Below are 13221 nucleotides of genomic sequence, written 5' to 3'. Positions count from 1 at the left end.
CAAAGGGCTAATATCCAGAACCTACAAAGAACTCAAACAAATTTACAAGAAAAAAAACAAACAACCCCATCAAAAAGTGGGCAAACGATATGAACAGACACTTCTCAAAAGAAGACATTTATGCAGCCAACAGACACATGAAAAAATGCTCATCATCACTGGCCGTCAGAGAAATGCAAATCGAAACCACAATGAGATATCATGTCACACCAGTCAGAATGGCGATCATTAAAAAGTCAGGAAACAACAGGTGCTGGAGAGGATGTGGAGAAATAGGAACGCTTTTACACTGTTGGTGGGACTGTAAACTAGTTCAACCATTGTGGAAGACAGCAAGTTTATTAAGAGTGTAAAGCAATAAAGAATGGCTACTCCACAGGCAGAGCAGTAGTGTGGGCTGCTTGACTGAGCATACTTATAGTTACTTCTTGATCATGTGCTAAACAATGGGTGGATTATTCATGAGTTTTCCAGGAAAGGGGTGGGCAATTCCAGGAACTGAGGGTTCCTCCCTTTTTTAGACCATATAGGGTAACTTCCTGACATTGCCATGGTATTTGTAAACTGTCATGGCACTGGTGGGAGTGTCTTTTAGCATGCTAATGCATTATAATTAGCATATAATGAGTAGTGAGGATGACCATAGGTCACTTTCATCACCATCTTAGTTTCACTGGGTTTTGGCCGGCTTCTTTATCACAACCCGTTTTATCAGCGAGGTCTTTGTGCCCTATATCTTGCATCAACATCCTATCTCATCCTGTGACTTAGAATGCCTAACCTCCTGAGAATGTTGCCCAGTAGGTCTCAGCCTTATTTTACCCAGCCCCTACTCAAGATGGAGTTGCTGTGGTTCAAACACCTCTGACATTTTCACAGCTTAAGTTTAGTCAATAAGTAAACAAAAAGAAAAGCAAAATAAACATTTTTGAAAACGCAAATGCCCAATGCCACAGGATAAGTTTCAAGGATGCCAGGATCTGAGCATGTTTATTGGATGCAGTGCATGGCTTGTCTTTGGGGAAGCTGTTTTGATTGTAATAATCTCTAAACCTGCTATTAGCCAGCAGGTGACAGAGGGAAGCCTTTTAGCTGTCTGTGTCTAGGTCCCTCTCCCAGGCCACCTGCTGCCTTGTCGTCCTATTGTGAAGGCATAAGAACTGTCCCATTTCCCCAAATGCCACATGCAGAACATGCACGCAGTCCAGGGCACACACTGACCAAGCTGGCAGAATGGTGGATGTCCAGGTTGGGCGTGGCTGGGCAGCCTTAACACCTTCTACCTCCAGTGACTGGCAAGGCAGGCTTCTGCTGTTCAATGTCACCTCTAGTAAGTGAGGTCTCCCTAGACTACCTTCAGAACTTTTTATGCAGTGGTGTGCACCTGTACCACTGTAAGCTCAGTCTCAGGGTTCCCACTCTGATGCTCAGGGCACAGCAAAGTTGGTGCCACTGGACTTTGGAAGAGGTCCCAGAAGCTTACTGGACACAGGGTCAGCCTGTGATGTGTTGACTTTAATTGTGGGTACATCAATCTCCCTGTGTAACACCGTCTGACAGTGTGGGCAGCCCTCAGCTGAAGGGGCAGACCAAAGGCCGGCATTTAACCCAATTTCTTCTCCTTTCTCATGCTCAGATGGATGGAGTGGAGCCCTGGCTTTCCCTTGAGCATCGATGCCAAATGCCACAAGGATTTACCCCGTGATATCCAGTTTGATAGTGAAAAAGGAGTGGACTTTGTTCTGAATTACTCCAAAGCGTAAGTTTACGAGAACTGAGGGACTCTGGGCAGCCCCTCCAGTGGCTGGTGCTGGGGGTGGGACCCTCACTCCTTTCCTGATGGGGCCCTTGGGTTGGGGGAACAGCCTAGCTGAGCCAAATGCTTTGATGATATGTTGGCCATAGAGTGGATTCTCAATGCACCATTGCAGGACAACCAGTATCTAAAAAAGTCACAACCTAGAGGACTCCAGACACCAGACATACATGTGTTTTTGGCCCAAAGCAGGGGTCTTTAGTTGGAATGCCTCTTCCCCGTCCACATCTCATCCCCTCTATGGCCACTTCAAAGGTGTGAAGGCTTTGTGTCCAGGCTGTCACCAAGATGGCAGGTGCTATGGTGAGAATGGCCAAAATGCCAGTGCTGATCCCATGACATATGTCCCCTATTCCACCATCACAGCCCCACGAGGGAGTCACAGTCATTGTCTCCATTTTACAGTTGAGGAACTGAGGAATACGGAGGTTGAGTACCTTCCTTGCCCAAGGCCCCCAGCTAATAAGTGGCAGAAATATGGGTTCTGTGCACCTTTGTTTCATCTGAATGGCTGCAGGGCTTTTTAAAGCTTGCCCAGGCTATCAGGAGACTCCAGGCTGCTTGTTAAACATATGGATCCCCTGATCCTACCCCAGGGGTAGTGGAGGGGGTCTTTAAATCTGCACATTGACCCTGTAGGGAATTGTAAAAATCATGTCAGTTTGGCAAACCCTAAATCCATGGTTCTGAAACTGGACTAACCCTTATGTAATCCAAAAAGTATGTGAGACAGGTTTCAATCAATTTAGAGGTTAAAGACATACATGGAAAAAAGGAACACAAATCCACAGGAACAATTGGTGGTCTGTGCCTTTTTCCAAAGATGCCTTTAAGGGCATCAATATTTAAAGGAGAAAAGCAGGCTGGAGGGAAGAAAGGGAGAGCATAGTCACATTACTGAATCCACATGTTGCAAAGGAAAAGGAGCAGGTAGGGGAATAGTGAGTTATGTATTCCTCTTGCACTCAGTACATCAGCACTTGATAAGGTGGACACTGAGAGCCACCTGTGGGGAGTTTTTACCTTTTATCTGTAGCTATCTTAGTTCCTTGCATGACTCAGCTTTCAGCTTAATTTTTCCCTTTTGGCAGAGTGAATTGGGGTCCAAAGATTTTCATTTCCTCTTATACCTAGAATCCTCTGAGGAGCATTAGCACCTCCCAGTGCCAGGCCAACCCCACACCTACAGATGACAGTCTACGAGGGTGGGACCCTGGCCTTGGGTCTGCACACCCAGCAGGTAGACGGGGCTGAGAACTCAGCCAGTCTTCAAAGCTTAAAATAATATTATTTATTCTAAACACTTTGTAGGTGTTTTGGGGAGTACAGTCATCTATTTTAAGCTTCATGGCCATCCTGGGAGGTAAATAATATTATTGACCATTTCTAGGTGAGGAAACTGAGTCTTCAAGGGTCAAGGTCAAGGAGTTTGCCTAAAGTCATTTAGGCAGAAATTGGCAAAACCAGGATTTGAATCTAGGTCTGTTTGTGTCCAAAGCTGGAGCATTTTTTCTCCTACCACAATCAGGGTCTCCTAGAGAGAAAAAGTAAAACCAAGCATCTGGATTGGTAATGCAGCAGTACCCAACATCTCCCTGGAAACATCATGGAAGTTAAGGGCTCACTTCCCTTCCCCTACTCTGGGATTGGGATTGCTGATCAAAACCATGTAGCTTTAGTGGGGTAGGTCCCAGACCAGGATGGGACAAGCAGGACAGAAGGCCCCTATGAAAGAGACAGTTTAGAGAGGATGATAAGGATGGTGAGGTAGTAAGGTGGAGAGTAGTGCCACCTGGGCTTAGTAATGGTGGAGGAGGGAATGGAGGAATACAGGATGGATGGACAATCAAACAGATGGACAAGCAGATGGATGGATTGAGAGATGGATGATGAATGGATGAATGAAGGTAAGGAGGAAGGAGGGAAGAAGAGGTAGATGGTGGATGGATGGAGGGATAGATGAGAAATTGATATATGGATGGATGGATTCATGGATGGTGGGTGGATGGATGGATGGATGGATGGATACTGAGATGAATGGATGGACAGATGGGTGGATGGATGGATTGATGGATTGATTGCGAATGGATGGTGGGTGGATGGAAGTGTAGACAGAGAGATGGATGGATGGATGGGTGGATGGATGGATGGATGGATGAATGAATGGTGGAGTGAAAGTGAAGGCCAGACTGCCTTTCTTATGTCTGCTCAGTGTTCCTGAAGGTCATTGTCATCTCTGTGTCTCAGGAGCCTCTGTATCTTAGCAGCTGTCACAGAATAGGTGCTCATTAAATCCTATTAAAATGAAAGTGTGACCCAGCTGGCCCCTGAGTGCCCCTGAGTGCCAACTGGGTCACGCTCCATTTTAACAGCATTTAATGAGTGCCTATCCTATGGTATAGAAGGTATCTGTGCACCTCCTTTTCATGTATCCCCATCACGGCTAACAACAGCCTAGATATATGGTTCTCAATCTTGTGTGTTTAGTGTTACAGACTCCATACTGCCCACTCTGCACAAACCGTGGAAGGAGGGGCAGTCCAGCACAGTTATATTTTAGGGCTACTGGGGGATTCCAGTATATAGCCAGGATTAAGACCACTGGCCTGTATGCCTCCCTGGGCCTCCCCACCCCCCACATAAGGTTGCATCTATTTGCTGAATCAAGTCCATCTGCTGGGTCCCAGGGAGTGCTTCCTCCTCTCCCAGCTCCACCATCTCTCCTGAGTGAGGGCAGGAGCATCTTTCCAGCTGCCTCCCTGGACTCCATCTCTCAAGACACGGGGAGGGCTCATTCTCAAGTGCATGTATAATTTGTTGGAGGCTCGCTCTAAAAAGTAAATATAATTTCTTGGTTGGCTCAGCTGCAGGTGAGAGCCCAGATGTCTCTGCCCAGAAATGGAGACACATCAGTAGGGACGTGCCCGCCCCTGCAGTCTCTCGGGTCCTACATGCATAGGATGCTCCACCGTGGGGATCCAGCAGGGCTTTGCAGAGCACCTCTAGTCTCTGACCTGGCTGTTTCCTGTGCCACACCCGCCTGCCCCACTTCTTGGCTAAGACATGGGTGAGGAGCCCCTTCTTGCAGAAGCTTCTAGAAGCCCCTGGCCTCAGTGAGGTCCCCTCCCCTGTGCTCCCCAGTGCCGCCCACCCTGCCCTCGGCCCCAGAAGTGCTGCAGCCCACGTTTCTCCACATCGTCCTGTCACTTAGCCCCTTGAGTGATGGCCTATTGACAGGAGAAGAGCAAAGGAATCCTGAAAGGGGCCCTTCTGCCCCTCTTGGCACAGCAGGCTGTACAGTAAGCTTAGCCCCGCCTCTGAGCACCGCCTCTGTGCCGGCACAGTGGATGGAGACCCTTAAGGTCTGCTGGGGAGAGAAGAGGTGTCCCTGCATTTGAGGAGCTGAGCCAAGGGGGCTGCACCACAAGGAAGCAGCTTACAGGAGCCATTGTGGGGATGAGGGGTGCCTGGGAGAGGGCTCTGGGCCGGTGAGGGTGGGGGAGACCCTAGGGAAGTCATCTAAGGCCCTGAGCATCAGTGTCCTCAAATGAACAATGAGACTCGGCCCCAGCTCCTCCTCAGGGTTGTTGTGAGATTAAAATGGGACCGCATACATCAGACCCTCAGAGAAGTTTCTCCCTAAAGACAGCCTTAGTCTTCTCCATTCTTGGTTCAGGCCCTCTGGGACCCCATCTCCACCATCACACACCGGCCTAGGGCTGCACTCTTGAAAGGGCCCCTGCGCTTGCGGGGTGGGCAGGGGACCCTCGCTCCACCTGGGCGTTCTCTCTGATGGGGCCCAGGAAGGCTTTGCAGCCGTGGGCCATCTGTCCAGGCCTTACTGGGCCCAGGCCGAGGTACGTGGGACCTGGAGAATGGCACAGGGGACTGCAGCGGAGAGAGACTGTGGGCACAGGTGTGGCGAGGCCAGGCCGCCGAGAGCCAAGTGGTTTGCGAAATTTCCTGGTGGTGTGGAGGGAAGAGCAGTTGATGTGTTCACCACCCCACAGCCTGTTTGCAGCCTGGAAGACGATTGCAGGGGGTGGCAGGGCTGAAAAGACAATGTCCCCGTTAAAGGAAATTGAGAAAGAGAGTTTCCTTCCTAGTGGGGCGGGACAGTGCAGATAGGCGGCCGGTCCTGGAAAGGTGGGGGCCAGGGGTGGGGGACTCACACGCCCTGCTATTTCCCTCTATGAGAATGGGCGGGAGCAGCTCCGGAAAGGGTCGCGGATGGAGCCGCCCTCACCCCAGGACGCCAGGGGTGTCTTCCGGTGAAGGCGGCATAGGAAGCGCCAGTCTGTGCAGCAGTGTAAGTAGAGGCGCTATGAGCCCGAGTTTCCCACGTCCAGGGATAAATAGGGAGCCGTGACAGTCAAGCCGCGTGGAGGTTGCCCTGGCCGCCTTTGTGGTCAGGTGAAGGCACAGAGGCAGGGAGGTCGGGCGTGCGCCGGCGGGCGAAGAGCAGGCCACTGGGGAGAGGCCGAGAGAGAATGCGGGGCACCAGGCCCGGGGGGTCATTTACAAGGGACGCTGGGCACGAAGGAGGCTGGGGCGAAGTTGAGTCCAGGAGTTGGGTTGAGGGAGCTGTGCAGCGTGGCTGAGCGGAGAAGCTGACGAAGGACTCCTGGTAAAGGACGGGGGAGAGGGGACCTGGGGGCAGGCAGAGGCCTGGGGGCTGCGCTCTGAGGGCAGCCCCTCCCACCGGCCCTGCCCCAGCCCCACAGGCCGGCCACATGCCCTGTGCTCCAGGCGACCCAGCTACATGGATGGCAGCGTCCTGAAGGGGGATGAGGGGTAGGGAGTGGATGCGGAGGCTCACGCCTGTAATCCCAGTGTTCGAGAAGGCCCGAGGGGGAGGACCCTTTGAGCCGGGGAGGTGGAAGCTGCAGTGATCTGCACCACTGAACTCCCGCCTGGACAACAGAGTGAGACCCTGTCTCAAAAGACAAAAACAAAAGGCACCAGGGGTGCAGGGAAGGAGCCATAGTCCCCCAGGCAAGGAAGGCTGCAGAGGGGCCAGGCCAGGAGATAAGGGCCCTGAGCTCAGTGGAAGGGCAGAGTGCCTGTGGAGGAAGGGAGGGACTCACGAGCACCAGGAAGGGTGAGGGCCCAGGGTGGGTGTCGGGAGAAGTGATGGCGAAGGAAAGAGAGGCGGGAAGAGGAGGGAGCCTGCTGGCCTGGCATTGGAAAGCAAAGCGTGGGTTTGTCTATGGGAAGAAGACCCCATCCCCTCTTATCGTCATCCCAGCTCAGAAACCATTTGGCCCCGTCACCAAAGCACTCATAGGAACCGCTTTTCCTGTGACACAAGTAGAATTCTCCCACTTAACTTCCCAAATGCTACCCTAAAACCTCTGAAATCCTTGGAAATTTTCAAAATAATCCCCTTCTATTAACTGATGCCTATAAAACGTACTGACTTTCATTAAATTTTGTTGTGAGATCAGAGATGTGTCCCATTGTAAAATAAATTTGTTTGGAAAATGTAGGGGGGGAATCCATCTAAAATTTAGACAAGGCTAGAAAATTTCAATGTTATTTGCTAAGGTAGCATCATATTGTTGTTAAAAAGGCGTCATAAAATAAGACGAAGAGTTAATACAAAACATGAAGTCATGTTTCCCTCAACAAAAACGATCTGTTCTGTAGTCAAATTAATTTGGAAAACATTGCAACCTCTTCAGCAGTGGTTGTCAAAGTATAGCTTGCGTCAGAATCCCCTGGGGCCCTTGTTAAAATCTGGATGGCTACACTCACCCCCTAGTGTGGGTTAAACTCAGTGCCCACTGGCAGGAAACTGAAACTCGTGGCCGAAATCACCGAGGAGGCCTTCCCTGTTAAACCTCTGGCTGGGGACAGCTTGGTTTCCTCGCCGCTTCTGAGTAACTCTGGCACGCAGTTCCTCCTAGCCACCTGCTGTGCCTGGAAGGGGGCCAGCCCTCCTCAGCAGGCTTTGCCCCCGCCCTGCACAGCACAACTGTGGCATGAAAAATGGAAAAGCTGTTAGCAGAAGGAAAGAGCAGGGAGACAGAGGTCAGGTGAACCTCCATGGCCTCGTTAAAGGAAATTGAGAGAGTTTCCTTCGAGTGAGGCGGAACAGTAGAGAAATGAGGCCGGTCCTGGGAGAAGTAGGGGTGAGGGGTGGGGCTCACCTGGCACACGGCCAACAGCTGGTGCCCAGTTTGGGCCACAGTTTGGCACAGGAGAAAACTGAAGGTGCAGGAGAAAGCTTGGTCACCACCCCGAGACCGGGTGATCAAGGTGGCTGTTACCTGCCTGTGTGACCTTACCTGGTGCCCTCTCTGGCCTGCAGGTTCCTTCTTTTTACAAAAGCGAATCTTTGAAGCCCTGAATATTCCAGTTATCTGTAAGGATATAGAAATATTTTGCCTCTAGATGACACGCAAATATGTTCCTCCTAACTCCACTTCTTCCTGGATCTGTGGCTTCCTCTGAAAACTGCCACGTCCACCCTGTTTTCAGAGCAAACCTCCGGTTTTGAGGTCAAACAGACCCAGCTGGGGAGATGGTGACTCACTCCTGGTTCTTCCAAAGAACAGGGGTGAGCAACCACCCGGGACCTCAGGCGCCCCAGCACAGGGCCTCTTTCTGGAGCACCATCTGGTGCTGGGCCATCTTCAGGCCCTACAGGGCTCTCGGGGCTTGGGAAGGACTCTCATCTCCCAGAAATAAGTTCTTTTCCCCACCCAGACTGACACCAGATGCTACAGTGAGGCTTACTCCTCTAGTTTGACAAGCGTTCCTAGCCCAGGACACTCAGCTGACAAGAGGTGCTGGGGGAGGAAGGAGGCGGCAAGGCTGAAAGAAGCTTCTCTGGGTATTCCGGTGCCTGGCTGCTGGTCGTAGCCTTGGTGAGGCCACAGCAGCCTCCCTGGAAGGCTGCAGCAAGAATCTGGGTAAAAGCCCCTCCTTCCCCAAGAGGAGCTGGATCCAAGTGAAGAAGGTACCAGAAGGACTGGAAGATGATGCTGGCATTATTCGACAGCTCCAGGCTGCTGTAGCACTGAGCACCTACTGTATGCAGCCCATCACAAAGCCGGCCACACCGCCCAGACTGTGCCATGGCAACTTCCAGCAGTGCACCCTCTTGGCCACCTGCAGGCTGCTTTTTTGTCCTGACACATGAGGAGAAAAAGACAGTACTCACAAAGGCTTCCAGCCTTGTGGTCCCAGTACCCTCTCCTGAGCATCATGGCCTCCTCGGAGACCTAGGGTAGCCAGGACAAAGGAGAGAAGCATTTGCTAAGCTAAGGAAGGATGGAAGGGGATTGCTGTTCTGCCCGGATGCGCCCCTAGGCCTGGCAGGGCAAGCAGGACAGACCCCCAGTGTCTCCTGCTTATCCTAAGAGTTCCCCTGTGTGGTTGCTCCAGTTTGCTGCCTTCATGCATGGTCACAGGGTAATTTCCCTGGTACGACAGAGCTGGGATGTCACCAAGCCCTGTGTCCCATCAGCCAGGCTCTCCCCAGCCTCCATTCTCTGATTCTGCTGGATCAGGAGGATGTGGGGAGGTCCCTGACTCCCCAGATTTCCCCATGACAAGGTGTGTGTGTCTACGGCTCAGACCCAGCCACACTCCACCTGAGAAGTGGGGGATCCTGGCCACGTAAGGCTGCCTCCTTGGGGGTGGGCAGGAAGAGGAGCCACTGGAGGAATGCCCTGGGCACAATCCCCTGCACCAGGGTGAGGTCACCTTTTCGTCCACGAGGCGATGCTGCATGAGCCCCTCTGGACACTAGGAGGCCTGGGCTCAATGCTGAGTAAAGTGCAGGCATGACTGTGCCCTCAGCATGCATAGGGCAGTGGGCACCAATTCATACACATGAGTTTGCACCTAAGCTGCAGTAAGAGCTACAGAGGAAATGAACAGAGACAGCATCACTCCAGGGAGCCCTCCAGACACACTCACCCCATATGCGCAGTAGGAGAATGGCGTAGCCTATTGGGACAGCCACATCAAAATACCACAGACCAGATGGCTTAAACTGCAGACATTTTTCTCTCACAGGTCTGGAGGCTAGAAGTCCAAGATCAGGGTGCCAGCCAATCCACTTGCTGGTGAGGGCCCTCTTCCCAGCTTGCAGATGTCTCTCTGTGTTCCCATAGTATGGTCACGTGGCAGAGGAGAGATGGGGACAGGGCATGAATAAGCCCTCTGGTGCCTTCCTTTTCTTAGGAGGACGCTAATCCCATCATGGGTGCCCCACCCTCGTGACCTCATCTAACCCTAATCACCTCCCAAAGGCCCCACCTCCTAATGCCATCACACTGGGGGTCAGGGCTTCAACATGTGAATTTGGGGGGCACAATTTAGTCCACAGCAGAAAAGAAAGGGGCACTGAGCATTCCAGCCTGAAGGAAACAGATGTGCAAAGGCCCAAGGCAAAGGCCTGGGCTCTGAGGGGCAGCCAGAGTCAAGGCTGAAGAGTGGGCAGTGATCGAGCACTGACAGTGGGGAGGAAACAGGCTAACTTGTTAATCTCAGTCTTTTGTGTGCCAGAGAGAGAAACTGAGGCAGCCTGTGTCATGGTGAACACTGGGCAGCATTCCCACGCTCCTGTGCTGCACCCTGCAGGGTTATGGAGGAAACCTGGGAAGCCTCTCCCCTCTTTTCCAGCTTTCCTGGACCCATCCCACACCCTGCCTCCTCCAGGAAGCCCTGGGGGTTGCTCACACACACATCTCACTCCTTGGTACCTGCAACCTGCATTCTGAATTTAGCAAGCTCTGGCCTTGGGTTTCTATTTCCTCGTCTTGTGCAGTGAGCATTTGGAAACTTCTGTCCTCAGCACCAAGCATGGAGCCATTTAGCAGAAAATAAATGAGTTTTCAAGTCAATTGAACTGTTCGTCTCCCCAAAATCCAGGCAACACAGTAGAGCAGCTGGATCTCTGTTCCTGGAAGCTTTCGGAGGGACTGGCCCACTGAGTGGGGGACAGCAAGTCCCTGATGAGTGAATGAATGAATGAATGAACACATGTGTGAATGGAATTCAAGGCACTGTAGGCTATTCTGGAGGGTACTGGCCTGTCTCTTCGACAGGTGAGGTGCAGTAGGAACAGCATCCCGTATAGATGCCAGTTTCTGTCCTGGTTCTGAAAAGCCAATCACCTGTCTCTGCAGAGCTGCCTGGGGCCGGGGGGGGGTGGTGTGTTGTGGGGACCCCTGAGAGCTCACTGTGAAGGGGCTCTGCAGAGGGAGGCATGGCTGGTGTGTACAAGGTGACCTCTCTCCTGGTCTGCAGGATGGAGAACCTGTTCATCAACCGCTTCATGCACATGTTCCAGTCTTCCTGGAATGACTTTGCCGACTTTGAGAAAATCTTCGTCAAGATCAGCAACACTATTTCTGGTGAGTGTGCCTCTGGGGGCTCTAGTGGTGCTGGGGACAGGGGATGCTGCTCTTCTGTCTGAGACCGCGAAATTGACAAGGGCTTTCCTGCCTGCTGCAGCATGGGGGCCTTGCTGCCACCATGCCACCCTGGCCGGCACCCCCTACACTCCACAGCTTTTGCATCACTGTGGTCACACTTGTGCCCAGAGGTTTCTCCTCCTCAGATATTCAAGCTCCAGCACCCTTGACCTCATTTCACCATCAAAGTCTGAAAAGTATCAGAACTTTTTCTTGGCACAAATCAATCATTTGTGCTTCTGACCAGAGCAAAGGCAGAACTTGGCTTGTGTTTTAGGCATTTACACGAAAGCAACTTTGGGTTCCTTTGGATAAGGATGTGTTTGGTGAGAGCACTAGCTTTATAGTGGCCAGTCATGGCATGGGAAGGACGTTAAGGAGGCAGGAATGGCTGAACAAGAAGAGGTGCCGAAATCAGGACATGGGGAACCAAACTTGGAAAACTGTCCCCAGGGACTCTCCTCCACACCCCTCCTTCTTTCATCCTGGACTATCCATGCTGGGCTGAAGGACCTGAGTTCATGAGAGACGGGTGCCCCGGGAGGCTTCTGAGCCACTAAGGGCCAGCTCAGGGATGATGAGATGGTGCCACAGCCTGACCCAGTGATGGGCAGGGGACAGCAGTTGGAGCTGTGTCCATCCAGGGAGCACTTGGGGGAGGAGACCAAGCAGGGACTCTGCTCTGCAGAGGTCAGGTGAGGTCAGGAGGGCCACGGCCCTGGCTGCCCTCTGCTCAGAGCTCAGGGTGGGTCTCGCTTCTCTCCTGGTAGAGCGGGTCATGAATCATTGGCAGGAAGACCTGATGTTTGGCTACCAGTTCCTGAATGGCTGCAACCCTGTGTTGATCCGGCGCTGCACAGAGCTGCCGGAGAAGTTCCCGGTGACCACGGAGATGGTGGAGTGCAGCCTGGAGCGACAGCTCAGCTTGGAGCAGGAGGTCCAGGTAGGGGTTGATGGGCTGGGGAAGTGGCCAAGGTCACAGTCTGTCAGGTGGAAGCCACTTCCTCCTGACCAGTGCTCATAGGCCCCCAAGACACTAACTGCAGGCCCATCTGGCCTGGAGCAGCCGCTTCCTTTTCCTGGCAGCAGTGTCAGCCAGGGTCCTGGGCATTATGCAGACTGTCTTGTACAATATCAGAGGAGGAATTGTGGGGAATGTTTCTCCATGATGTTCGAGTCTGGGAACATAATGTCAATATTTTCACTATCAGTATCAATAATTACAGGAGCTATCCTTGATTAGGGGCCTGTGGTGGGACAGGCATTGTGACAGGTGCTTTATATACACAGTCATCAGTTGTCACCCACCTTGCAAAGGGGAGAACACTGGAGAAAGAAGTAGATCTTGTGTGAGAATAAAAAAGGGGCACGAGGAGAAACCCAACAGAATGTTTGACTTTCTCGTTAGAAATGCTGCTGCCTGTGCTCCTGTCGCACCCTCCTTCCCACCCTCACCTGCAGACTCAGCTGCCTCCGGCTGCAAGGCTGACCTAGTCTTGAGACAGAAGTTCAAACCAGCTCCATCTGAATCTGGTGGGGCTCAGCAACAGGTGCTAGCCCATCGGCCTGCCTCTTCCCCATGGAACCAGTGTGATGGGGCCTTCTGCCACCCAGGCCCTGCTGCCTGTCCCCAGGTGTCCAGGTGGCCTCTGCTGCTTCCAGTCTTTTAAGCTCAGCTTACCCTGGGGCCCTAGTTGGAGAGGGATGGTTGGTGCCCTTTAGAGATAAACCTACAGCCCCAGTACCTGGCCCATCTGAATCTAGAGGGCCACCCACCCAGCTGAAGTCCCTGGACAAGTCTCCTGCCCCAGTGCAGGCAGCGCTTCCTAACCTCCTCCTCCTGCACCCAGCCAGGCCCGGAACACTTCCTGGTCATGGGAACAGCTGACAGTTACAATCCCCCATACACTGAGACAGCATCTGTGTTCCTGAGTGGACTGAATTGCTAGACTTAGTAACATTGATTCGGTGGCT

General features: G+C 52.4%; 1 protein-coding gene across 4 annotated transcripts in view; it reads left to right on the top strand.

Annotated features, from left to right (window-relative positions):
• ALOX5 (arachidonate 5-lipoxygenase) overlaps nt 1–13221 on the top strand; it is a 59798-nt gene that overhangs the window by 26627 nt on the left and 19950 nt on the right. For all 4 annotated transcript variants that reach the window (XM_011970518.1, XM_011970524.1, XM_011970509.1 and 1 more), the window contains exons 4-6: nt 1637–1759; nt 11081–11187; nt 12018–12190. In XM_011970518.1, the coding sequence (XP_011825908.1) occupies nt 1637–1759; nt 11081–11187; nt 12018–12190 (403 nt within the window). The remainder of the gene's footprint in view (nt 1–1636; nt 1760–11080; nt 11188–12017; nt 12191–13221) is intronic.

The sequence above is a fragment of the Mandrillus leucophaeus genome, unplaced genomic scaffold (assembly GCF_000951045.1).
Source record: "Mandrillus leucophaeus isolate KB7577 unplaced genomic scaffold, Mleu.le_1.0 Scaffold1206, whole genome shotgun sequence".
Taxonomy (NCBI): domain Eukaryota; kingdom Metazoa; phylum Chordata; class Mammalia; order Primates; family Cercopithecidae; genus Mandrillus; species Mandrillus leucophaeus.
This window is presented reverse-complemented; position numbering and strand designations above follow the sequence as displayed.